Below are 24,984 nucleotides of genomic sequence, written 5' to 3'. Positions count from 1 at the left end.
CTATGCACAGAATTTACAGACAAATAAGAAATGATGATAAAACGAAATCGTTTAAAAATATTTTCTACTTCGAAAAATTAAAGAAATATTACTTAATAACATGCAGAAATATATTATATACAAAAAAATACGCAAATACTGAATTCACTTGTTAACATGACATATGCAGTTATAAGAATCAAAAATAATTTGGTTAATAGTAACAAAGAAAAACTCTATTTAGAAGATATTTAAAAATGCGAATGCATGTAAAGAAAGTGTGGTGTTTTCACCCCCCCCCACCCCTCAGACCTTATGAGGATGACACTTGATGTTGAAATCTAGGGAGGCGAGAAGAAATCTCTATTTTCACTGATAAATTTAATTATCTTATGGACTTCTGTGTGAAAGACAGCGATCTTATATGCGTAATAGAGTTTATTGAGTGTGTAAAAAATGTCTGTAATGTAATGTCCATAGTCATGAAGTGAAAATAGATGTTTTATTGAGCGTCATTTCCGAAAAATCAAAGGGCAAATGCTTCTATTATCAAGCTTTTCTTACCATCAATATTGAGTATCGGTGAATTTTGCATTACTTTTTAACCGACCTTATATATTAGTAAATAAAACGAGTTAATTCAACTCTTTAATGTAAAAACGATTTTGATAACACATTTCTAATTAATCCTCGAATAGTTTGTAAGCAAACAGTTACCAAAAATATTTCCCTTCACACATAGAAGAGCAGAATGAATGAAGAGAACATAATTAGGCGCCTCTGCAGGAAAAGGATTTCCGTAACTCAATTATGATTTAATGAGCACAGAATGCCGCGTCCGTTGCTTGGAGAAATGAAAAGGAAACTCTTGACTTCTGGATCGGAATTCGCCTGCTTAACCTATTCAAACCATCAAGATGTGGAGTTTCATTGTTATTACTTTAGGATTTTGCTACGGTAAGAAAAATCAATATTGCTCATTAGATATACGATTACTTGTTTCTTCCGTACAAAACATTTGCCGATTTATCACCTTAATTCTGTGAAATACATTGTATCAAGAAACAAGACAAACAGCAAGAAATAGAATACAATTCCAGCAAATTTTAACTCTATTGCAATTATAATTCTGTTACACAATTAAATATTTTATGCAGAATAATTACATCGTTATTTTTTGACTCGCTATATTTCAAAATAAAAAAAATATTTCATTTTTTTTTCTTTCTTAGAATTGTTTTAATGATCTTCTTATTACTATTTCATCCATTGTGGTTAAATAAAAGAAAAGAAAAAAATTGATAAAATTTAGTTTAAGCACTCCTAGGATCTCCCATAAATAAAAACCGAAAAATTTCTTCTCTTTAAGAGTTCGCTTTCTTCCTGACTTCTCTCATGACATTTCGAAAACTCTAATCTTTAAGTTATGTCTTGCTAGTTATAATTATATAGATTTAGTTATTCAAAAAGAAATAACCAATTTTTCTTAAATACAAGAACTTAATTTCTTTTAGAAATGATTAAATGAGATTTAATCTGCATCTGGCATAATTTTCTTGTAAACTGTTATATTATAAAACGTAAAATATTTTTTCATTGGTAGTTTTTGCATAAAAACAAACCGATTGCTAAACTATCAAGATTTGATCATTTAATTTTTCCGCTGACTTTCAGTTTCTCCAGTGATATCCTTAAACGCCTGAGTGGCCAAATGTATTTTTTATTATCGTGTACTTTATTTTGGAAAAGGAAGCGTGCACCAAAATTTAAAATCTAAGCAACACCTTAAACCTTCGCTTAATTGAAAATTCGGAATGCAAGTCATAAATTAAGAGAAAAAAAAATGACTTCAAAGTGAAAAAAAAAAGTTTAAGCAAAATTTCAGTACAAATTATTTTATTTTACGATGCTGTAACATTAAAATTATTTTTGTCAGATAATGCAGAATAATATAATAATTCTTTCCATCATTATTTGCTTCTATAATATCTGTTGCTTCAGTTTGGAACAACTTTGATGTCCGTCGTTCTTGCACATAAAAGTGCAACGCATCTACACTTTCACATATTTATATTTATTTTCGTTATCTTTATTGCATGCGCAGGTAACTGAAGGCGCTTTCTTAGCCGCCTCTCTTATTAATGTGCATGGGTGTGAACGATTTGCAGCTGCTTTCATCCCTATCTGACAGCACTGATAACCTTTGCTTTTTTCTTGATGGAATCTTTTTCTGCACATAGTGCGAACGAAGCAAAAGACCTTTGCTGATGTTTAGATCAAGAAACATTACAGTGTTCAAGAAATAGTTAAATTTGATGAATACACAGAAATTCATGACGTATTTAAAATTGTGGTACGCCAAATTAAGTGCTGTCTGAAGGAGAAAACATTTATCGTGGATACACGAAACAGCCACCAAGCAATTTTGCCGACGAAATTCTATTTTGCATATATATATATATATATATATATATATATATATATATATATATATATATATATATATATATATATATATATATATAAGCATTATTTTATGTGAAGCAGGATGCAGTTTTGAAGACAATGAAAAAACTAAATCATCATTGAATATCATTGAAATTATTCAAATCATCATTGAATATCATTGAAATTATTAAATCAATACGTAATAATAATAATTATTAAATTTATTATCATCATATATATATATATATATATATATATATATATATATATATATATATATATATATATATATATATATATATATATATATATATATATATATATATATATATATATATATATATATATATACGACAAAAAGAGATTCTATGAGACACTCGAGAAGAATAAAACATAATTTGTTGCTCTCATTGCAGAAAACCAGAATATGTTCATGAGGGAAGGTAAGCATAACATCATTAATTGGATCTAAGGTCCTATATGTCTGCAGAGCTTCAGTTTTGTGCAGATTGTAAGAAATCCTTTTTCTATCTTTATGCTTTGATCACTGTGACGCATCATAGTAGGGATATTATAATAGAGAGTAACTGCAACTGAAGGAATTGTTAAATCGCAGTGAATACATGCAAAATATTCATGAAATCTTCAGTGACTCTAATTGTATTTATAATAGTATCAAAGCAGCCAGAAAAATGTTCATTTCTGCATTATAAATACAATAAACTTCTTGAATAACATGGTATATGATTACTTTTATAAGCTAGTAGATCAAGCGAGGATTGCTGTTGTCGTCAAGAAATTTCACCCAACTGTAGAAGTTCCATAGTTGCTATTTCATTAAATATAAACAATGCAAGAGCGTTATTTAAACTCATCAGGCTATGGTGGAAAATTCATGGGTAAATTTTATATCCACAGAAAGGACAAAAGACAGTTAAAAATAGGATGGTTGAAAAAAATTTATCAAAGGAAATGTGTTTAAAAAAAGGTGAAGAGAACATGTTTTTCATATCGAAGCCAAAACTCACATTCCAAAGTGATTAATGAAAAAAAATAATATTACATAGTAAAGCAAGTAATTTACATAGTAAATTATTCTGCATTATCTTGTTAGAAATAATTTTGTTGGCAACAATATTGTGAAATAAAATGATTTGCATTAAAATGTTGCGTAAATAATTTTTTAATCTTAACGAGCGAGGTTTTTTTTTTTAATTTTTAAAAAATAACTATGATTTAAATTTTTAGTTTAAATTCATTATGTGTAGTTATGTTCGCTATGTAGAATTTGGTGGAATGTCCAAAAATTACAAATTCATACTTCTCAAACTTGCGATAAATAATGCTCAATAATAGGATTTCACAGCACTTCTGAAGCTGGAGGAATTGAAGAACTCACACCTTCCCAATAGAGACTTTCTTCAATGTGACAAATTAATATAAACTTTAAGCTTTGGTCCAGCAATTTTGAATATCCATGCAATTATTTGTCTCATTCAAATGTTGCGAGAACCTTTTCTTTTTTCTTTTTTTTTTTTTTTTTTGTCTCCTAGTGACCATAAGAAAAAGACAAGAATAGAGAATAAAATTAATTTATTATCAAGTGTTATATGTAATCATGGTTACTTTTCGACATATTCGCCGTGAAACCAGGCATTTGTCACATTGATGGATGAGGTTTCCGAACCCACCTTTGAAATTCTTTGCCTTCGGTGATAGGAGGTGAGGCCCAACGCTGTTTCGAAACTCCTCATTAGTCTGGAATTATTACTTTGGCGATTCAGTTAGTTCTTCGATTCCTGGAAGACATGAAAATCACTCAGCTGAAAATCGTATTCTCCATGCAGGGGGACAAGGACACACGGTGTCGTAACAGAAAATCTTATTCAACAAGTTGATCAAGTTTTTCGAAGATGGTTGAACCCTAGGCAAAGAGCTGATCCCCCAACATTGCAAATTTGCGAATGTGTAAAATAAATATTAAACATTCCTAATCCATATTCTATTCTTAAAAGAAAACAAAAAACTTCCATATAAATGAAGAGCTTATCTCACATCTTTGAAGAAGAAATCGATCCTTCCTTCTTGAATCGTTACGGTGATTATATGCAAAAGTCACCATTTTTGTGCATCATTTTTGGTAAAGAATTCATTTTATTCTTTACACTCATCTTTTTTTATGATCCATTGGTACTTGAAATGGGTACTCGTATTTCGCAATAACTGGATATTAAAGATTTAAAAATCTGGACAATAAAAGGATGTATTGACACAGATATCGAAGTCAAAAAAAGCAGCTGGACACAAGGAATGAAAATAATAACACTAACTGTAAATAAAATATTGTTATGCATACACATTAGTTTCTGAAATCATTAAATATTTATGGCTTGACATTTCCTTCATTTTCAGGGGCACTGGGTGCAGAGGATGTAGTGTGCCGTCTACAAGCTGAAAGGGCCTGTCCAGTCCATTTCAATATCCAACTTTTGTACTTTAAAACTCTTCTTTTTGAACTTTATTAGAAACTTGTACAGAGTGAAGCAGTGCATCGCCGATTCTTTAAAGAGCTGTAATTCAGATAATGCTGGAGACAGTAACAATGATGGTGAAATAGATATCGGGTACCGTCAAAAGTTGAAAGATTCTGAACGATTTATTGATGTCACGACTGAACTTCATCGAGGTAAGTTAAAATAATTTTTCACTTAATAAATGCGATTTAATACAAACCGCATGAATTGATTGATATCTTAATTTAAAATTTTGCCTTTGCTTCTTTTTCTAGAATTTTTAGACTGCACATGAATTGTTTTCAATGAGTTATTTACAGTGTATATAGGAAGCTTCCAAATAGTTTTCCATTTTTTATTACTAGTTGGTACCCAACGCGTTGCTGCTGCGGAAGAAATAATTTTGGAAATATCGTTTGAAATTTGAAAAAGCTATCTTGTTTAATTAGGAATGATGTTTATTTTCTTGTCGACAATGAATACATCCAATGAAATTGGATGATATACAAAGAAGAAGTATAACTAATATATATTCTATTTTCATTCAATGTGAGTGCCATTCAATGTAATTATTATCGGTGATAATAATTTTATTTTGTTTAATACAAGTGCGATTAACTCCGAATGCGTGTCGTTTGCCATTTACTATTTGTCAGTTGTCAATTTTAAAATAATGAATAATAGTATGAAACGATTTGTTTGTAAATTTTATTATGTTCAAACTAAATGCTAATCATTGCATTATGCTTATAGTCTTTTCGAAAGTGCAAGCAAAAAGTTGGTAAAGTTTTATCGCAATCGGACGAACGGTACGGAAGAGCATAAAATAAGAACAAACAAAAATTCAATTTTATATATGAACCCTTTCTAAGGCCGTGGGAAATATGCTTCCCACCAAATTTATCAATCTTTGTATAAAATTATGTAGGTTGGCATAAGTTCTGACACATTTTTTTAGTAAGTCAGAAACTTAGATGCTTCAGTTCTTTATCTCAGACAAAACGATGTGTCTTGATATGTTACTTAATTATTAATGAACCAAATAAATTAATGAATCAAATTAAATTTATCTAATAAGCTAAATGATTCCCTTTTCTTATTCTAATTTCAAGCCTAAAAATATTTTAACATAATATGACTAGAAAAAAATGGCCCTTTAAAGGGTTAAATAACTACCCAAGTAAAAGAATTCAAAGATTATAGGGATGAAATAAAGTTTCTTTTTTTTTTTTTTTTTTTTTTTCTTTTTTTATAAATTAGGAGTACGAGTTTATATCAAAAAATTCAGTTTAACCTTTAAAAAAAACATGTTTTTTTTCTTCTTTTATGTTTTTTTTTTTTTCTGAATGAAATTTTTACTCCATCATCATTCCTAAGTTGCCATTAAACCGTATGAAACGAATTTCTGATTGTTTATTGGTATCACATTCGGAAATTAAAGATTATGGATATCCTCCGGAATTATGTTCGGATATCCTCCGGAATATTTCATCTCTTCTTACGATTTTAATCCAAATTGAACATAACAGCAATATTTATAGGTTTTCAGTTTTTCGTGTCTTTATGCTATTGTCACAAAATCATCGAGTGCAAGTTATTAATTCATGAATAGAGAAAATGAAATTCGAGTTGTATATCGAGTACAACTTGCTTCTGCAGAAATTAAGTAAAAAAAAATTTTGAGTCTCAGAAAAGTCCTTATTTCCTGAGTCAGATACATACAGTATACCTAAATGTGATACGTACAGCACAATAGTATGCTATAACAGGATAAATGTTTTGTAATCAATATGGAACATTATACGTTTTCTCTGGCAAATATTTTCAGATGTAAGTCTATCGCTGCTCGCATTTAGTGTTTATTGAATTCACCAACTTTATAATCTATACTGGCTTTTATTGTTTACTTTTATGATCAATCGATTTTTTATACATATTTTTCAATAGATTTTGTGCCATATCTGTCCTGCCTGAGATCAACTATGGAAACCGAAAACGAGCAACAAGTCTGCCGAGGTTATTCGAACAATGCTATTAGATTCCTTAGAAATCGCATAGAAAGCATAGCAAGGAGGGCGGGTGGAGATGGAAGCGACTATTCGGAAATTCGCAATGAAATAAACTATTGTTTGTGAGTGCATGCTTATTTCCTTCTTTATATTGGATCTTATTGAAGAATTACAAAAATTAAACACTTAATGTAGTGATCTTAAATTATTAAATTATTATGCCAAAACAATGTTTATTGTAGTACATTCTATCACCTTTAAAACTTCATGCATGATTTCCCATTCTCTATTCACATAATTTACAACCATACCATTTTAAATAAAGAGTGTTTTCGTTAAAAAAAATCTCTCTTTGTTCCTTGTAGGAGAATTCTCTTCGATATGAACTGCTTTATAATTCAATCCATATCAAGCTGTGATTCTGGTGTGAAGAAGTCTATTCTTGAAATAATCAAGAAAGCTGGGAGCTTGGATGAGCAGTGTCCTCCGTCAACTCGCCTAGATGTTATTGAGCTGCTGGGTGCCTTAAAGCTGGTGACATGAGAGGAAATCCACATCGGAGAACTCATTGAAAGCGTCTCATTTTTTTAAGGATAGAATTCCTCCCAAACTTGCCTCTTTCAAATAATATGTGCATTAACCTTTTGGTTCTTCAAATGGAAAGGATATTTTCTTTGCGTTTGAATGTCAAACATATTGCTTGTAAATGATTACGTCCGAAATTGCCATTATAAAATGTAATCAGGAAGAATATAAATTTTTGTTTTTCTCTAATATTCTTATTTGATATTTTGTAATTCTTTTTACGTGCCTAAATGTAATAAATTAATATTTCCAAAAATGCTTAAATAATTTTTTCTAGGGTTTTTTTTTTCTATTTATTTAACCCTTATCTGCTTCACTTATCTGCCCAAAATGTTGTACGGCGCTTGAAAGCCGACTAGTGTCGATAAGGGGATAGCAGTCGGCCACAACAAATCTTGTCGATACTGCTACGTTCAGTGGTGGCGGGGTGGTCGGCTGTACGCAAGAAGAAGTGTAGATAAGGTCTCAAAGCATACATGTTAGAACGTATAAAGAAACATAGCATCATGAAACTAAAACATGGTATATGCATATCAGCACTCTGAGCAATTTATAAAATAATGGAAAAATTTTAGATCAAACAACAAAAACAGAAATTATTATTGAATACTAATGTAAAAAATAATAATATAGAAGAAGGTAATAGAAAATAATAATGTATAAAAATTAAAAGAGCATTTGTAGATAAAATAATATATATATATATATATATATATATATATATATATATATATATATATATATATATATATATATATATATATATATATATATATATATATATATATATATATATATATATATATATATATATATATTATATATATATATATATATATATTAATCTATTACATACTCTGCAATTCTAAAATAACTAATTAATTAGAAATTAAGAAATTCTTTGAAAGGTTTTGAAATCTAAGGCCCAAAAGGACAGTTTTTAATGCAGCTTACGTTTGAAATTGCCATTGTAAAATGTAATTAGGAAGAATACAAATAATTATTGTTTTTTTTTCTTCTAATATTCTCACTTGGTATTTTGTGATAGTTTTTACGTTTAACTTCAGATCTTCTCTTTCATGTTTCTAAATGAAGTTTAGCATCTCTTTGTGCCGCTGCTTCACAGTTACATGACTCACTCTTACCAAGGAATCGCTTTTGGTACATTTTGAAGATCCCGTGTCCAGTAAAGATCTGATTAAGTAAAAAGTTTAACTTCAAGTTTATTTTATCATAAAATTCCTTTGTAACTCAATTTTTTATTGAGGTAGATCATCTTCTGTCCTGCCAAATGTCCACAGCTTTTTTATTTTAATTTGCTTTTATTTGAGCTATTGGATCAAAAAATTTGTAAGTCACTTGTAATTTTTTGGTTGTGAGCTTTGCAATTTCATAGGCTATCTTATTTCCTATATGCCTTATCTTATTTCCTATTATCCTATTATCTTATTTCCTATATGGGCTGTTACCCAACCTAATTTAATTCCTTTGTCATATTTAATTGTTTTAATTTTAATATCATTTAATGTCTTATTCTTTCATTCAAAGATTCTAAAGCCATAAGTTGGATATTGATTTTGTACTGCTTGTACAGTTATCCCATTGTTATTCGGCTATATATTCAACAACTACATAGTTTCATGGCCAAAACGTCAGCCATAAAGACCAACTAATTATCTGAAAGTTTATATAATCTATTTTCAGATTCAATCCCATTAGCAAAAATTTAAAAAACAGCAACCAATTTTGTCATTTATTTTTTATCTGTGTAAATCATTTTCACATTTTTTCCTTTTCTAAATGTTCCCAATTCAGTCTTTGAACTTCCCATTCTTTAATCTTCAAATTCAGAGTTAATGTTATTCTTAACTTCAATCAGTTTGACACAATGAATCTTATTGTTCACCAATTAAAACTTTTAAAACGTTATTTGATTACGATAAGATTTGGTAATCGAAAGGGAAGGATATTTTTGAATTTAAATTAGTCCATTGTTTAGTTTAACATAATCTGGATACCATACTTCCATTCTAAAAATAATCATCTTTTCAAAAATCGCTAAATACATTTCCTTGATAGTTTTCGATCTCATTTTCCAAGTCTCTTTTGCAATGATTCTCAATTTTTAATGAATTTTCAGTTTTTCTCTGAGATTCTTTTCAAATGCGGAATGAAAGAAAAATTAGAGTCAAATGTAATTCCAAAGTAATGAAGTTCTTAAGAGTAGCCAGCTCTTTCCCTATTTAAATGAATTATTGGGAAGTGCTTGCTCTTCTTTTTGTATCCAAACATGATAAATTTCGATTTGATTTTACTGAAACTTAAATTAAATCTATTCTTCCAGGGTTTAAATTTACACATAGAATCTTTTCCTATTTTTCTAAATTTATAGGAAGCAGTTGGCTTTAAAAGAATAACAAAATCATCTACAAAAACTGATTATCATGTTGATCATGACACCAAATCTGGCTACTAAAAATCAAAGAACTGGACCACAACTCTAAACACCGCACAATATAAGGCTCTCTTTTAATAAGTAACCCATTTAGTTTCATTTTTCAATATATTTTAATATGTTAATAACTTATTTCAGGCTAATATTTTTCATTGCATTAACTTTTTGAATATACATTTGTTTTCATTTATCTATTATGAACCCAGGCTGCATGGCATCCGTGTTTGTATTCCGATTATTGCTGAAGCAGATGCTCGATTTTATAAGTATTCTTAATTAAGTAAACGCAATGGCATCTATAGAAACTTGACCAGCTATACTTGCTGATCAACTATCGTAATATTTTATCATTCATAGAATTTGTATTTTAAAAAACTTATTTATTTAAACCATTTTATTAAAACTGCTTTATTTGGCTACTAAGAAAATAAAATTGTTTAATCGACCGGCTGCTGATCGATTAAACGATTTTTGTCCGGATTATATTTTGAAGGTGGGTTTTCTTTATTGTCTATTATCGTCGTATTTTTTGTAGATTTAAAACATTTTCTTTTTTAAAAAGTAAATTACGATCTTTAAAAATCTGATGATATAGATTTACATAAATTACTTCAGTAAAAGGTAAAAAAAACTGAGTTTAAATTTTTCTTTACATTTTGGTTGTGAATTTAAAATGAATGCTGTTAATCATGGCATTCGTATAAAATAAAAGTTATTAGAAATACAATAACGGGCAGGATTTCCGACCTTGTAAGTGAAATCTAATCACAGTTTCCGGTTCTAGAACTCTCACTGGAATCGACTCGCGTGGCAGGGTCAAATAATATAAAGTTTCTTTATTCGGATAGAACTGTTCAATAGATCACAATGTGGACTTTAATTGCAGTTCTTCTCATTTCTTGGAATGGTAAGATTAAGATCACTTTTCATTCTTGTGTGTGTGAATTCATATAATAATTTAAATTGAAAATTTCTAAATTGTTCCTTTACTACAGAAATACCTTCAAATTTCACTCAAAAATGCAATGAGGCGTACTTAGCATAATAGGGAAATTTGGGTCTCAATTATATAATTTCTTTTTTTCTTCATTAAGAAAATCTATATTTCATCACGTAGAAAATATTATTTGTCCTCAAATGTCCAAATAATATGTATAATTTGAAATAGTATTCACACTTTAAATATTATTAAATACTTATGACAAAACAGACACCAATAGTTTTTAAAAATCTTTTTGCATGATCTAATTTTTCAGAAAAACTAGGAGACTAAAAACTATTTGTTTAAACTGATATTATCATTTATACTAAAAATAAAGTGGTAGAAGATAAGAGAATTTTATGTATTGCAATATTTTTTTATCTAAATATTTTCTACATCAAAGGCCTTTAATTTTTTTCAATGTGTTTAGATTTAAAATGCCAGACATGTCCATCCCATAGCCGTCAGCAGCTGATTTAATATGTGATAAATGTAGACAGTTATTTTATTATAAATTTAGAATTTACACACAACTATCACGGAATAAGAAATGTTGTAATGTAATGAAAGTTCTGGGACGATTGAATGTAGTTACTTTTTATGAATAAAAGCTGAAAATACCTATAAAAGTCAGTTGTATTCATTAATACCCTTATAAAAGAAAAATGCTAATACAGTGACTAGTTAGTTTAGCGACTCTCTGTATTAACTGATAATGAATCATAACTCATAATGAGCAAGCAATCATCGCAGTTATCGTCAGTCAATGACATCACTCATGTTTTACTTGCCTAAAGGACGCTGAACGAAATGAGACCTTTCATTTAAAAATGATTTCATTAGACAGAAAAATCAACTACAAGCTTTTAAAATTACATTCTGCTCAAATATATAAACTACTTTTAAGTACATTAGGATCATATTTATATCAATTAAAACTTGCATCAGCTTCATCAACTTGTCGTGGTTTAGTTTGGTTATATTAACGTCCCGCTTTAAAGCAACACTAGGGCTATTTAGGGGCGGACCTCGTCATTTTGAACCGCGGTCAGATGATGAGAATGACACCTGAGCTGGCACCCTCTTTCCAAATTCCTACACCACCTCAACACAACTTGTCGTGGAAATAGCTTTCTGCCGCTTGAGATACGAGAGGTAGCTCGAAGTCCACGTTCATTCCATCCTACATAAAAACCATCAGTCCTTTTACAATAGCGCCATTGCTTGTTTTGTTCAGAGGATAGCGTAACGCCCTTATTTCTTTTCTATCCAAAAATGTCTTTTAATAAATAACCTATATGTTGAGGTTGGTATTTTAATAATAAGAAATTTCTTATCATGGTTTGTATTGTTACTCTTTCAGCATTTTAACAAAATTAAAAAATTAAAAAAAACAACTAAATATGAACGAAAGCAGGTCAGCGTGTATAAATCTTTCATTCGATGACGCGAACACACACTTTTTTCAAAACTGTTCATACTGACCGTTAAATACTCTTCCGATTTAACTGCCTTAAGCTATTTGATTTCGTTTAAATATTTACATTCATTACTAGCACTTGAAAATAATACTGGCCCTTCTCAAAAATAAACAGTTTCGAAGATTTCTATTATTTTATTTTGTTTTGGAGGTAGAAATATGCAAAAATACGTCTCACATATGGAAAGGGTGTGTTGGAATGAGTACAATCCATATCGAAGAGTTAGAACAACTTTTATTCTTTTTTTACACCATTACAAAGAATTTACTTTATGAAAGCAAAATATAATTTTCTCAAATATTTTCTTGACACATCAGCAGCTTCATATTTGAACTTTGCAGTCAAGCTTCATTTCAGGATTTTCCTTATCTTGCCTTTAGATTAACCTACATTTCGCAGTGATTCATATATATACGTTCTTCGGTTTTTGGTTGAATTTAAATTATCTAATAATTGTTTAGGTAAATTAGTTGCATTAACCAAAGAAATTTCAATCAGACATCAAATATCGTAATCTAAAATAAAGCGTTGAGTTTACAATTAGACAAATTCTTTAAATTCATTTGTTTCGATTTAAATCATTCATTTTAGCCTATTATTTTCCATTCACTTTGCTCTTGCTTTTGATCTTGATCTTTTCTACTAACTTTTATCTAATTTGTCTAGTCAAAAGTTTGTAAAGAGGAATTTTATAATTGTTTTTTCATTTGCTTCATGACGGACTAAAATTTTATAATTGTGTGTTCCCGATGCCAATACTTTATTTTAATTGTTTCACACCTTCATGATCATTTCTTTCTACTTTTAGCACGCTTAAAAATATTTTTTTTCAAAAATTGTAATTACACAAGAGTATTTTTTAAAACTTTATTTCATTTATTAGTAAGTATTCATTCTATTAATTTATCATTTTAATTTCCCTGAGTGCATATGAGAAAAAAAATCTGATTTCAAGTTTCTATTTGCGATCTGAATTATAGGAAGCTTTTGAATTTGTTTTATTTATTTCGACCCATTTTATGTTACTTTAATATTATTTGTTCTTCATATCATTAATAAGGTACGTCAAGTGTGACGAGTCTTTTGCAAAGTAATGACATATTTAGTTGGTTTAAATTCATTTCTTCAATAAGTGTTATTTTTATTTTATTGTAGGGTAATATTTATATTTTTATTTATAAGAGGTAATACAATAGTAAAACCTCCTGTAAAACAAGATAATACTGAAATAGTAATGCAAAATAGCACATTATAAAACACGATATACTTTTCAAATCCCGCTCTATAGTCTGATGATAATAACTCAAAAACATCACGCAGAAAAAAACTTTTGATTTTGCATCATAAAACCGAGCAGTTATTCTGTTTGAGAGGAAATTTGAACACTCGGTTTCACTCACTCAGGTCCACTCGTAAGAGTCCAACCAATGAGGTAAAAGCGTCTTTAAGCAAAGGGGAGTGGTCTTTCCCCTACTTTCTTGCGCACAAAATGTGTTTTAAAAAATCGTTTTCATTGAATTTATGTTTGAAAAAGCTCTTTCTACGGCAGGTGTCTTTGGTACAAGCGATATTTGTAACGAGAGAGTTTCATCCGTTTGTCTCAGCAGCAGTTCACGTCCTTCATTTCCAGAAACTGAAGAGGAACTTGAAAAAGTTTGCCAGTATGTATAGTTACAGAGAATATTATATTAGCGATTAATTCTTAAGAAATGATACGCGTGGTGTGCGGAAACGCTGCCATCGTTTTCTTTTTTTTAAATGCTCTGCTTTATGAATAATCCTTATCATGATCAATTCTTAAAATATTTTTTCAATTTTTCAGAAGTAAGGCATTTTAATTCAGTTTAATAGTCTCTATATTTCCCAAGTGTGCTGCTAGGTTAGGCCATTTTTTGCTCAATATTTCAAACACAGAAGGGTTATATTCGTGCCGTTTACTCAGACAAATTAGGTAATCGTAAAGACTGTGTATCGACCTTCGGAAAGCATGAATGACTGAATACTTTCAGTGATTCATGAAGCCCTCCTCTCCTTGCAACCTGCATTCGAACATTTTACATTCTTGAAAGGAGTCGCCTCTCTCTCACTCCTCAAGTAAATCTTCATTTCAGGAGCTTCCTGGCAGATGGAGACTTTTTTTTTTCATGTCACACGCACTCATGGACAAGAGCTAAAATCTGAATGTCTCAAAAAGAAAAAAAAGAATACCCTGAATAATAGAAAAGAATAACAATAATTTTAATTCTACGCATTCTTCGATGACATTTCAATGGATTTCTCACCAATGCGTCAGGCTGTGCCCATGAGTAAGTGTCGTGTCATCTCAAAACTGTATCAATAATGATTTACATGTCCATTGAACTAAATAAAAATTTCCCGAAATACATTACATTTATAGTGCATGAAGAAACCGTCAATGTTTTAAAACATGATTTAATAACGATAAATCTGTTTAGTTTTATTCCATTTTCAGGATTCTGCTAACAGCATTCAGGTGCGTTAGGAACTATGCGGAAAGATGTGAAATCGAAACAGCAGAGGTGAAAGAAATCGAGACATTCTCTGAAGCACTGACGGAAATCTGCCGAGAGGACACGCTGCTGCATTCAAGTACACTCACGTTTCTATCTACATTCTATCTACAAATAATTAAAATGAAATAGACAAATTTTTCCTTCAAAGAAAAATGAGATTATTAAGATGGAAAAAGAATGGCGTTGCCATTTATATATGAATAAAAAATTATCTTATGCAGAAATTGAATTTGAAAAAAAGAAAGGCCGAAATATTTGATTGTCGAATATCAATTGTTATTCAATTAAAACCTTAGGTATATGTTAAGGAGAAATGACAGCTTTAGGCATGTTTATGCAAGTATGTATTGAAGCATTGAAAAATGAAAGCAAACATTCGATATAAATTAAATTTAACGCAAGCCGAACAGGTGTTATACTAAAATTGCTAAACTTCCCAAAACAGTTAATGCAGTCGTGGTTTTTCGTAGATGATTCTCCAGACTCCCCACTTTCCCAAAACGTCGAACTAAATTCAGAATATCATTCAATAAAATAAAGTTTTCTTGCGTCTTCATTATGAATTTTTTGAAGTTTTCACAATTTTATGAAGCATTCCAGATAACATCCTTTTCATTTCGCAGATGTTGTACAGAATTTACCATGTCTGAAAGATATCTTTCAACATGCCGAGCAACAGTGTCAAGGATTCACAAGGAATGCCATCAATCATTTGTATGAACAAGTAATGAACGCAGGAAATGCAAATGGAGATGAGAACCACGTCTATAGAGTGTTTGATTGTCTGTAAGTATTTTTCAAAAAATTTCGATAAGAACATTTTTGCTTAGTATCCATAGTTTAAAAAGAATGTTGAATTGTGTAATAATTTTAGAATAAAAATTTTCATCATGCGTATGCAGATGGAGAATTCTTATAAAACAATTTCTTTTTTAGGTAATGTTAAAATGTATTTGTTAGTAAAAAAGATAATGTAGGACTTTCAATATAAATCTAATGCAAATGTGTTTTCTGTAGACATTTAGGGTGAAGCTAATGTGATGTTGTTTCCCACAGATTCGTGTCTATTCAGGCCCACTGTTTCGTGACTCAAACCGTTGAGAAGTGCGGATCTCGAGCTAAAGATGCTGTCTTAGAAATAATGGAGAAATCTCGGCTCGTGGACGAGGAGTGCCCTGGGTCTGTGCAGAAAGAAGTTTTGGAACTCTTGAATGTCCTCGCTTTGGCAACAGAAGAAGAGGTCCACGTGAAGAGATTGCTTGGTGGGAAGAAATAGATTGCTTAAAATGTGTCTTGAAGTCATATGTTGCAGGCTTTTGAATGCTTTTCATGTAATGCCTTCCGAGCTTAACTAAAATTCTTTACTCGAAATTGCGTCGAAAAGTCATTTCTGTTCTACTTATTAATCGTTTTTCATTTAACATATCTTTTGAGGAAAAATGGTTTAAATTATTTTAATATTCCTATAACTTACAAGTGGTTAATGCGTTTATTTTTTTAATTAAAAGCCTAAATGTTTGAATGTGTCTATAATGAAATGCCCAATTGTAATTCAGCATCCAAAGCAATTGATACAAAACTAGTTCTACTTTAGTTGATTTATTAAAACTGCCCCCGTAAATTCTAATAAATGTAGTTTTAATAATGGTGCTCAAAACTGAAGATCATTTATCAATATTTATCGAGGTATCCTTGTATTTGTTTCGAAAAGATTGTTCTAGAGCAGCTTTATCGATAAATGAAAAAAATATTATACATTTAGTTCAACTTAATACAATCAGATCATTACAATATCGGTAGTTTGAAGTAATAAAAATGAAGAAAATGATATTTTATATTGGAAACGAAAATGTGCCGGAAATGCATGAATAAACATTAAGGTATTGGCACTGCAGAAATTAACCAAAAAGGCACCATTCTAGATTTGTCATATTTTATACATAAAAATTAGGCGCAAGTTGAATATTAGGAGCTAGCCAGGCTCTCGGGGTCAAAAGGAGAGCCCAAAAATTTAGCCGTTTACATATATCGAGAAAAATTCTTTCCATCTACTATCTAATCCACCATTTTAGGTGAAGGATGGAAAAAAATGACTAAATGGTTAGTGACTTGGAAGTTATTTTGAAGCATTTATAACCCATGGGCAACCGGAACGTGAAACATGCACAGCAAATTTCATATCAAATGTATCATCTGTGACATATTTTTAAATCATTCAATGGCAACTCTAATCTGAAAGAGATGGATTAGGGAGAGTTAATAAATATCCCGAGAATTGTTAGTGAAGATGAATCTTACCATCGTAGAACTTAATCATGCGGCTTATTTGTTAATGTATTTAATCCTTTGAAGTGTGCCTACCACCTTTATAAAAAAAACATTTATGAGTCTGTTTTTGTTTTTTTTAATTTTACAGCATAAATCATTTGAATGGATTTATGAATGTTTCTTATACTTAAAAAAATTACAGCACCATTGAAAATTAAATAGAATGCATTAAAAACAATTTTAAACTCGCACCTTTCCAGGTAATGATTTTTTTTAATTGTAGTGAAAGAAATTATTTTTGGAGTACATGTTTGCATGTTCTTTAAGCTTCATTGAATTCAAATAAAATGCAATAATCGAGAATGCATCTCTTTATCAACCGAAAAAAACTGAAAAAAGTAAATAAAATATTCTACTGCTCGTCTAAGGTTTGTCATCTAGTAAAGAGTAGCTAGAAAATTTGTGGAGTATTTGCTTTTCATTTTAATTTGATGTTATGATTAATTTAAATTTATATATAATAGTATATTTTTTAAACAAGCATTTAAACATTTTAAAATGAATGCATGCTGAATGAAAATAATATACATGGTTTATAACAAAGTAAAAAATATTTCTAGAAAAGTAAAAAATATTTCTATTTTTTCTTCGAAAACGCAAGTACATTTTTAAAAAAATTCTGTACTTAAATTTATTTTAAGCGAAATTGCTGACATATTTTTTTTGCAACGTCATAGGTGTAAAATCAAGCTTCTTTTCTTTTCCAACAAAATAAATTGCAGCTTCTCAGAATGGCCCTGCGTTCAGTTATCGTTTAGTTTGTCGTTTCCTTTTTGCTTTTGAAAACTTACTTCACATTCCCATGTTATACTCTGTAATCTAATATATAAAAATGAATTTTTGTTTTTTCGTATTTCATATATTCATCCGATTGCGACAAAACTTCGTTAACTTATTGTTTGCACTTGTGCGTAGGTTATAGGTATAGTACAATTATTGTATCTAATATATAAAAATGATTTTTTTGTTTGCTCGTATTTTATGCGCTGCCGTACTGTTCATACGATGTCGATAATACTTTGACAACTGATTGATTTGAACCTAGAAAATCCACGTTTTTCACTTGGCCAGTTGTATGTTGGAAGCTCACGAGATGGATAGCCAAGAAAATTAATTGTTTTGCTGTAGGCAGAAAAACAAAAAATACCGTCTACCCTAAAGAATATTGGAATAATAAAGTAAAAAAAAAATAGAACAAATATTATTTCTTTTTCTTCTTTATATACTATTCAATTTCATTGAATGTATTCATTGTCGACAAGAAAATAAATATCATTCTCTCTATCATTCCTCATTAAACATGAGAACTATTTCAAATAATATTTCCAAAATTATTTCTTATGTGGCAGCAACGCGCTAGGTAATATAATTGAATTATTGAATATATTTAAGAGGAAGTCCGCTTAAGTTTTCTTTGTGAGATAACTTTGGGTCTTTTATGGGCTTTGGCATTTTTTATTACAGCTTTGAAGCGCCAAATTTATAGTAAGAAACTCTTTCATTGACGGAATTCATTAAAATTAGTTAGAAATCGACAATTTTAACTATATGCTAAATTTCACCCTACTACTAGGTTTTTAAGTGATCACGCTTAGGCAAACCAACACAATAAAAAAAAAAAAAAAAAAAAAAAAAAAAAAAAAAAAAGATTATTTCGGAGAAAGGTTGAAATGTAAATTCATCAACAGGTCAAATTGACTGACGATTATGATATTTGCTCTTTATATGCATCATATACGAGAAAATAAACTCATGTCCATCGGATGAAACACTTCTTAGATTAAACGTAGATTGACCGCTATTCTATTTCGATACCACATTCTGAAGCTACCGAAGGTTCTTTTGAGACTGACCTCATCATATTATGTGACAAGGATGATGTCGCTAGCAAAAATTACAAAGAATGTTTGACCTGAATGAATATTTGACCAAAAGATCCACTAGTTCTCGGATATGTTATGTATACGAAACTTTCACCCGTAAATCTAATAAAGTCAATTTATAGTAAGTAATAAACAGTAATTCAGAATTTTAATCTAATGTGAATCATACGATTGCAGCTTATAACGGTGAAAACCATTTTTATATATGTATCAAAAGAATTGCTTAAATTTTAGTATAAAGTTTTTTTGATAGTATGATTATTTTTGCGCTATTATTAATTATTTTATTGAGTTTTTCATGAATTTTTATTCAGTTTTTTTGACACTGCTTAGTTGAATTTCTTATTTACTTTCTAACCTTTCTTATTCTTAATTACTTTATAATCATTAGCATTGGATGATATTTTTTTAAATAACTCAAACATAAATTTAACGCCTTTTTCGAATTTGAAATTATTTAAATTAATTTTGCTGAAATTACTTATTAGATTTCTTTTTTCACTTTTTATAATTTAAAAAAAACTTATAGTTTGAGTACTTTAGTAAATTTATGAAATAAAATATTTAAAATTTTGCGGAGTTTTGATTCTATTGAGTTCCTCCTAATACATAGCTTAGCTTTTCGATAATTTTCAGCTTTGATTCGCCACATTAGAGAAATTTCTAACAACAAAATAAGTATGATACCACAATTAATATCATAAAAATATATAGATTCAGCTAACATAAAATTTTCAAGCATTCTTTTCACAGTCGAACAGAGTCGAAACAGACTTTTTTACTTATTTTAATCCATTTATTTTGTTTTCATATGGAATCTCAAACTTTCCGTATAATGAGACTTCTTTTACAAGAACTCGCACCAAGATTCATGGTAATCGGAAACTTTCAAATATCTCATCCTAATTTTAATAATCGAAATAAATATTTCACTTTAAAATGCTGCTCGCTATTATTTACTCCTCTGCCTACATTTTAAATAAACTGAAGGTCTCGTGAGGGATATTCAAACTACTCTGAGGATTCATTTATCACAAAAGAAGCAAATGCAACAAAGCAATGTTTGCGAATTGATTGTCAACAATGCTATATTCCTTTTCATTCAGCGAAATTATTTCGAATTCTTTTCGTGCATTTTTAATCCATAAAATTCATTATTTTGGTTTATTTTAACAATCAACGCTAAAATTTACACAACCGTTATAGCCTGAGCCTCTTTCCTGATATAATATTTACTTTATTCTCAATGTACTCATAACCGACACAAAAAGAATTCTCTTTAAACAAGACGCACACATCTGATGCCTCAAAAGCTCTGCTACATTATATTTCGTAATTATCGCATAATAACACTACAAGCGAGTGCAGGGGATGGTCAAATTAAAACTCTTGTTCCCCAGCATCGTGAGGGGTTGTTAAAACAACACGCCGGCACTCATTGCATTGTTCAGAACCTGCCTCAAGCAACCTCTTCTTGTTTCATTTTTTCCTTTTTCCATTCCAAGAAAGGGTTGCTATATTGGCCTTTTTAATGCCAAAGTTAAGAAATTCATTCAATCATTTTTCTTAGCACTTTCGAGTTATTACATTCTTGTGTGGCTTATTTTTTTCTATTATATTCTTATTTGAAAAAAACATTATTGTTTGTATTGTTTTACAATATTAAAACAGTGTCAGTGTAAATTGTAAAATTCCTGCCATATTTCTAAATAATGACTCTCAATATTGAGTCTATACTTTATAAAATAGTTCCCAATATTGCAAACGTACTATTCCGGTTTTATAAAATTAAATCTAACTACACGTCAGAAAAATTCTTCTTCGAATATCATGATAATTGTTTATCCCTTCTTTGCATAATGATGGAAATTTCCCTCATAACATTTAATACAAAAAAATTATACTCAGAACAAGTGTACTGTAAATTGGTTGTTGCTGGCAACTTTTTTCACAACTATTGAGTCATGAGGAAAACGTAGCTGTCAAAAAAAATCAAATGGCACAATCATTATAACGGGTTTGAACTTGACATTCCACTGTTTGTGGTAGGAAGAAAGTGCGATTTCTTGAATATTTTTTTTATAACTAATCTGAGATTCTTTTGCTAATAAAAATGATAATGAGTGGAGAAATTTAGAAGAGAGGGACATTGAAAATTTTGTACCGAGTAAACTGATTACTGATTTTGTATTGATTGAAAATATTGTAATTTTGTACTTAGCATGTAAATTTTCATGATGATGGATATTTCCATCATACTGCTTTTTTTAACTATATAATATTATATATTTACACTAGGATTTTTTTTAATATTTTTCCTTTGAGTATAAATTATATCATCTTGATTTATTTCACAAAAAAAATCACGCAAAAAAAGGTTAAACTTTATTTTTTACCGTTCTATTTATTTTACCATTTCATTTGCTGTAAATTACCTTTACTTCAATTCCGAAACCTTTTGGTTACCTTTTTGATACCTTGCCATTGGACTAGGTACAGTAGTATCAAACAGGTAACCAAAGTCAAACACTGAAAGATGTTGGTGAATTATGATAGTGGAAGGGTGTTCAGTTCAGCCCTATACAAAGCATTATGCGCCTACTCGTCTCATTTTGAACAGTCTAATTAATTAGAATGTTTATATACAATTTCAATTTATGAAAGAATTTGAAGTCAAAGAGAGAGCGATTTTCGCTCGTAAGTGAGACTCGCCGTCAGAGAATAAATTGAAGAAATTAGATTAAAAATACTCACTTTTAAAAATATAGAATATTATTTTTAGAAATTGTTTACTGTTTTTATCTTAGAGAAGAAGGCTGATTTAATTCATAAACAACTCAAATAAAGAAAAAAATTCAAAACAGTTTAATTAAGAAAAAAGCAAACAGAATTCTTTATTAAATGGGAGTGCATAGATGGTGAAAATTGAAGTAGATAATTTTTCAAAAGTTATTTTTTATAGCTGCATCTTGTTTTTTTAATTGTCAATAGCTTATTGTATTTTAAATAAAGAAAGAAAGATTTAGAGCATTTTATTAAAAACAGTGAGAATTTTAAAACTAGGAAATAGGTTTAAAACCTGAATATGTTTGTGCAAACATGCCTAAGTTGACTGGTCACTTCAGAAAAAACACATATTATAAAAATGAAATGTATCTCATTTTTAAACACGGAATTTACAATATTTCTTAGCTTTATTAAATGTAGAATTTAAAATGCTTTTCGGTAATATATTTCAACGTTGTTGAATGTAAAATTTACAACATTTTTGACATAATATTGCACAATATTCTATTTTTAATGTAAAATCCATGTACAGATTTTTTTAAATTAAAACTTCAAATAAAATAAATTATTAAGCTAAAAACAATATTTTGGCCCCCCAAAATTTTACATTAATGAAGTGTATGTTTTTAATATTATGGAAAGGCATAAAGATTTTTTAAGATTTAGATGGTATACTGAACTCATAGATCGTATACTAAAATTTCAATTAAATTAAAACAATCAACTTTGTAAAGGTATTACTAAATATCTGTAAATCCTCAGTATTGCTTTTAATAGAAAACTCATAAACACTAAGTATTACCAAGAAGGTATACAAAAAGAAATATTGATAAAAATATTTTAGAAATAAAACTATACATTTATTTAAAATTAAAATTCCAGGTTATTTCACAAAAGTAGCAAAATTAATGGCACATGCATATCAAGTTTGGGCCCAAACGAAATTTAAGGATATTACCTTACCTAATTCTTGAATAAATTAACACACACATGATAAACCATCTATCAGTGAACTCAGAGTTCAGACAGTAGTTTTACATGGGGTGATACAACCGCTTATTAATAAAAAATAAATTACTTTATTCATTTTACTCAATCGGAATTTCATCTCTTCACCTGCGGCATTAATAACAATTTTTTTCTGTCTTAAAGAAATATTAAAAGTCAATCTCACTTCTGTAAATCTTAAATTAGATTATGCAAAATTATCAAAACATTTTAAACTTTCTGAAAAAGGACCCATAGACTCGGGAAGAAAACAATTAAACATACTCGGAAAAAAAGTCAATTATAGAATAAAATAATAAAATAAAAAGTTGACCTTAAAATGATAAAGAACGACACAAAAATACAACTTTGCAGAGCTCCTTTCTGAAACTTTCATTATTAGCAAGGACTTCAGGGATATCTTTCACTGAAATAAAGAAAGATACCATGGCCAAAGTGTAACACACACGAGAAACCTAGTTTATTTATCTGTGAAGTAACTCATCTCTCAAATAGGCATAGGAATCATTGCGTCACTTCTCTGGCAAGGGCTATTAAACTATCAATATACAATGGCTTATCATTAAAAGCCATTGTATATTGATAGGTATAATTGCCAATCAAGCTTTTCAAAGGAAAAAATAAAAGCTCTTCATCACTCACCGATGTTCTAAGCACTCCTGCAGACGCAATCCCTTTGCAGAAAACGATTTTTTTTTTTCAAAACTGGACGAGGGCAGAAGATCCCTACCAAGCCACAATTCAATTTCGGTTATCAGAAAGACAAAAGGTCTTGTTCGTGGCTTGCTAACCGTCAAAAATTGGTCGGAATCGGTCCATAAAAAATCACGAAAGTTTCACGCACTGAGCTCAATCTTCTGCTGGAAATTGCGAAAACAATCCCTTGTTCCAGTCTTGAAAACATCCAGAACTTTCTTCACGGGTATATTTCTCCCCAAATAATAAAAACACGATTATTTTATGAAATGATAAAATAATACTAAGTTATACATTTAGTAAACTTCAGGATATCATGGCACTTAGTTACAGGCTTTTAATTGTCCGAATGATATTCTGTTCACTACAACAACTCAAAATAACAAGTGCCCTTTTTACCTTAATCTAGATCTATTTTCTGCCAAGATTCTTAAATCAACTTTCTTTAAGAATTCTGCTTTTTGAACACATTTAATATTTCACTAATGAAATAATTTATACATTATAATCTCTACAAACACTTTAATTATTTATTTGAACAAGATTTTTGCCTGTTTTATTCAGGATTGATTGATTGCAGGACGTTTCTAACATTTAATATGCCTTGAGGTTGGCTTTAAATTTTTTAGTTTCTTGTTTATAACAATGGAATTTTGCAATTGATTTCTTCTTTTTTTTTTTTTAATTTCCATCTGTGCTAGAGTTTCCTCTTCTGAGTTCTCTATGATAATATACGAATCCTAATTATTGGATAATCGATTACTTTAATTAATTTTCGATACCGCATTATCGGTGCAACTAGGTTATGAATTTCAGACAACAATCAGTTTCATAATAACTGAAGGGCGATTTTGAATCAACTTAAACCAGGAACGGCAATAACTTTCACTTCCTCATAAAATTTCATTTTGAATGAATGCAACGATAAAAAACGTAAAAGGAATTCCTTTAACATCACTTCCATTTAATCTGTCCTCCGCATCATCATATTCAAACGGAATGTTTTCTTGTGGTGAAAATGCAAAATTCATTTTTATAAGATTGACCGTCGGCATTTAAAAAGGCCACATTCTGAAGCAATGATTTAAAAAATCTTCAAAGAAAATTTAAAGCTAGATTAACTTCGCGGTGAATTCAGACAAAAAAATAGTTTCAACTTATTAGCTTGTTCTATTGTTTTATTTCTGAAAGTTCTCACTTTAAAAACATTATCCACTGAATTCCTAGAAAAAACAAGTTTGTAGAACTCTTCAATTACTCAAAAGATATTTCAATTCAAATCTGTAAATTAATTAA

General features: G+C 29.5%; 2 protein-coding genes and 1 long non-coding RNA gene across 3 annotated transcripts in view; 2 read left to right on the top strand and 1 right to left on the bottom strand.

Moving 5' to 3' along the window:
* Positions 1 to 24,984, bottom strand: part of LOC129984069 (40S ribosomal protein S13) — a 327,741-nt gene that overhangs the window by 198,805 nt on the left and 103,952 nt on the right. The window lies entirely within an intron of this gene.
* LOC129984071 (uncharacterized) lies at positions 816 to 7,753 on the top strand. Its single transcript, XR_008785467.1, has 4 exons — positions 816 to 936; positions 4,840 to 5,113; positions 6,888 to 7,071; positions 7,315 to 7,753. It is a non-coding gene; the product is annotated as an uncharacterized LOC129984071 (long non-coding RNA).
* On the top strand, positions 10,772 to 16,357 carry LOC129984065 (uncharacterized). Its single transcript, XM_056093836.1, has 5 exons — positions 10,772 to 10,896; positions 14,002 to 14,113; positions 14,926 to 15,062; positions 15,610 to 15,772; positions 16,043 to 16,357. The coding sequence occupies exons 1-5, from the start codon at positions 10,857 to 10,859 to the stop codon at positions 16,260 to 16,262; spliced, it is 672 nt and encodes a 223-aa protein (XP_055949811.1). The 5' UTR covers positions 10,772 to 10,856; the 3' UTR covers positions 16,263 to 16,357.

Source organism: Argiope bruennichi, chromosome 9, assembly GCF_947563725.1.
Source record: "Argiope bruennichi chromosome 9, qqArgBrue1.1, whole genome shotgun sequence".
Taxonomy (NCBI): domain Eukaryota; kingdom Metazoa; phylum Arthropoda; class Arachnida; order Araneae; family Araneidae; genus Argiope; species Argiope bruennichi.
Note: the sequence above shows the minus strand (reverse complement) of the source record. Positions and strands in the feature narration are given on the sequence as shown.

Excerpts from the sequence above, each read along its gene's own strand:
- LOC129984065 (XM_056093836.1), top strand. The coding sequence starts at position 10,857 with ATGTGGACTTTAATTGCAGTTCTTCTCATTTCTTGGAATG. Across the intron at positions 10,897-14,001 it reads TCTTCTCATTTCTTGGAATG|GTGTCTTTGGTACAAGCGAT; the intron begins GTAAGATTAAGA and ends TTTCTACGGCAG. Across the intron at positions 14,114-14,925 it reads GAACTTGAAAAAGTTTGCCA|GATTCTGCTAACAGCATTCA; the intron begins GTATGTATAGTT and ends TTCCATTTTCAG.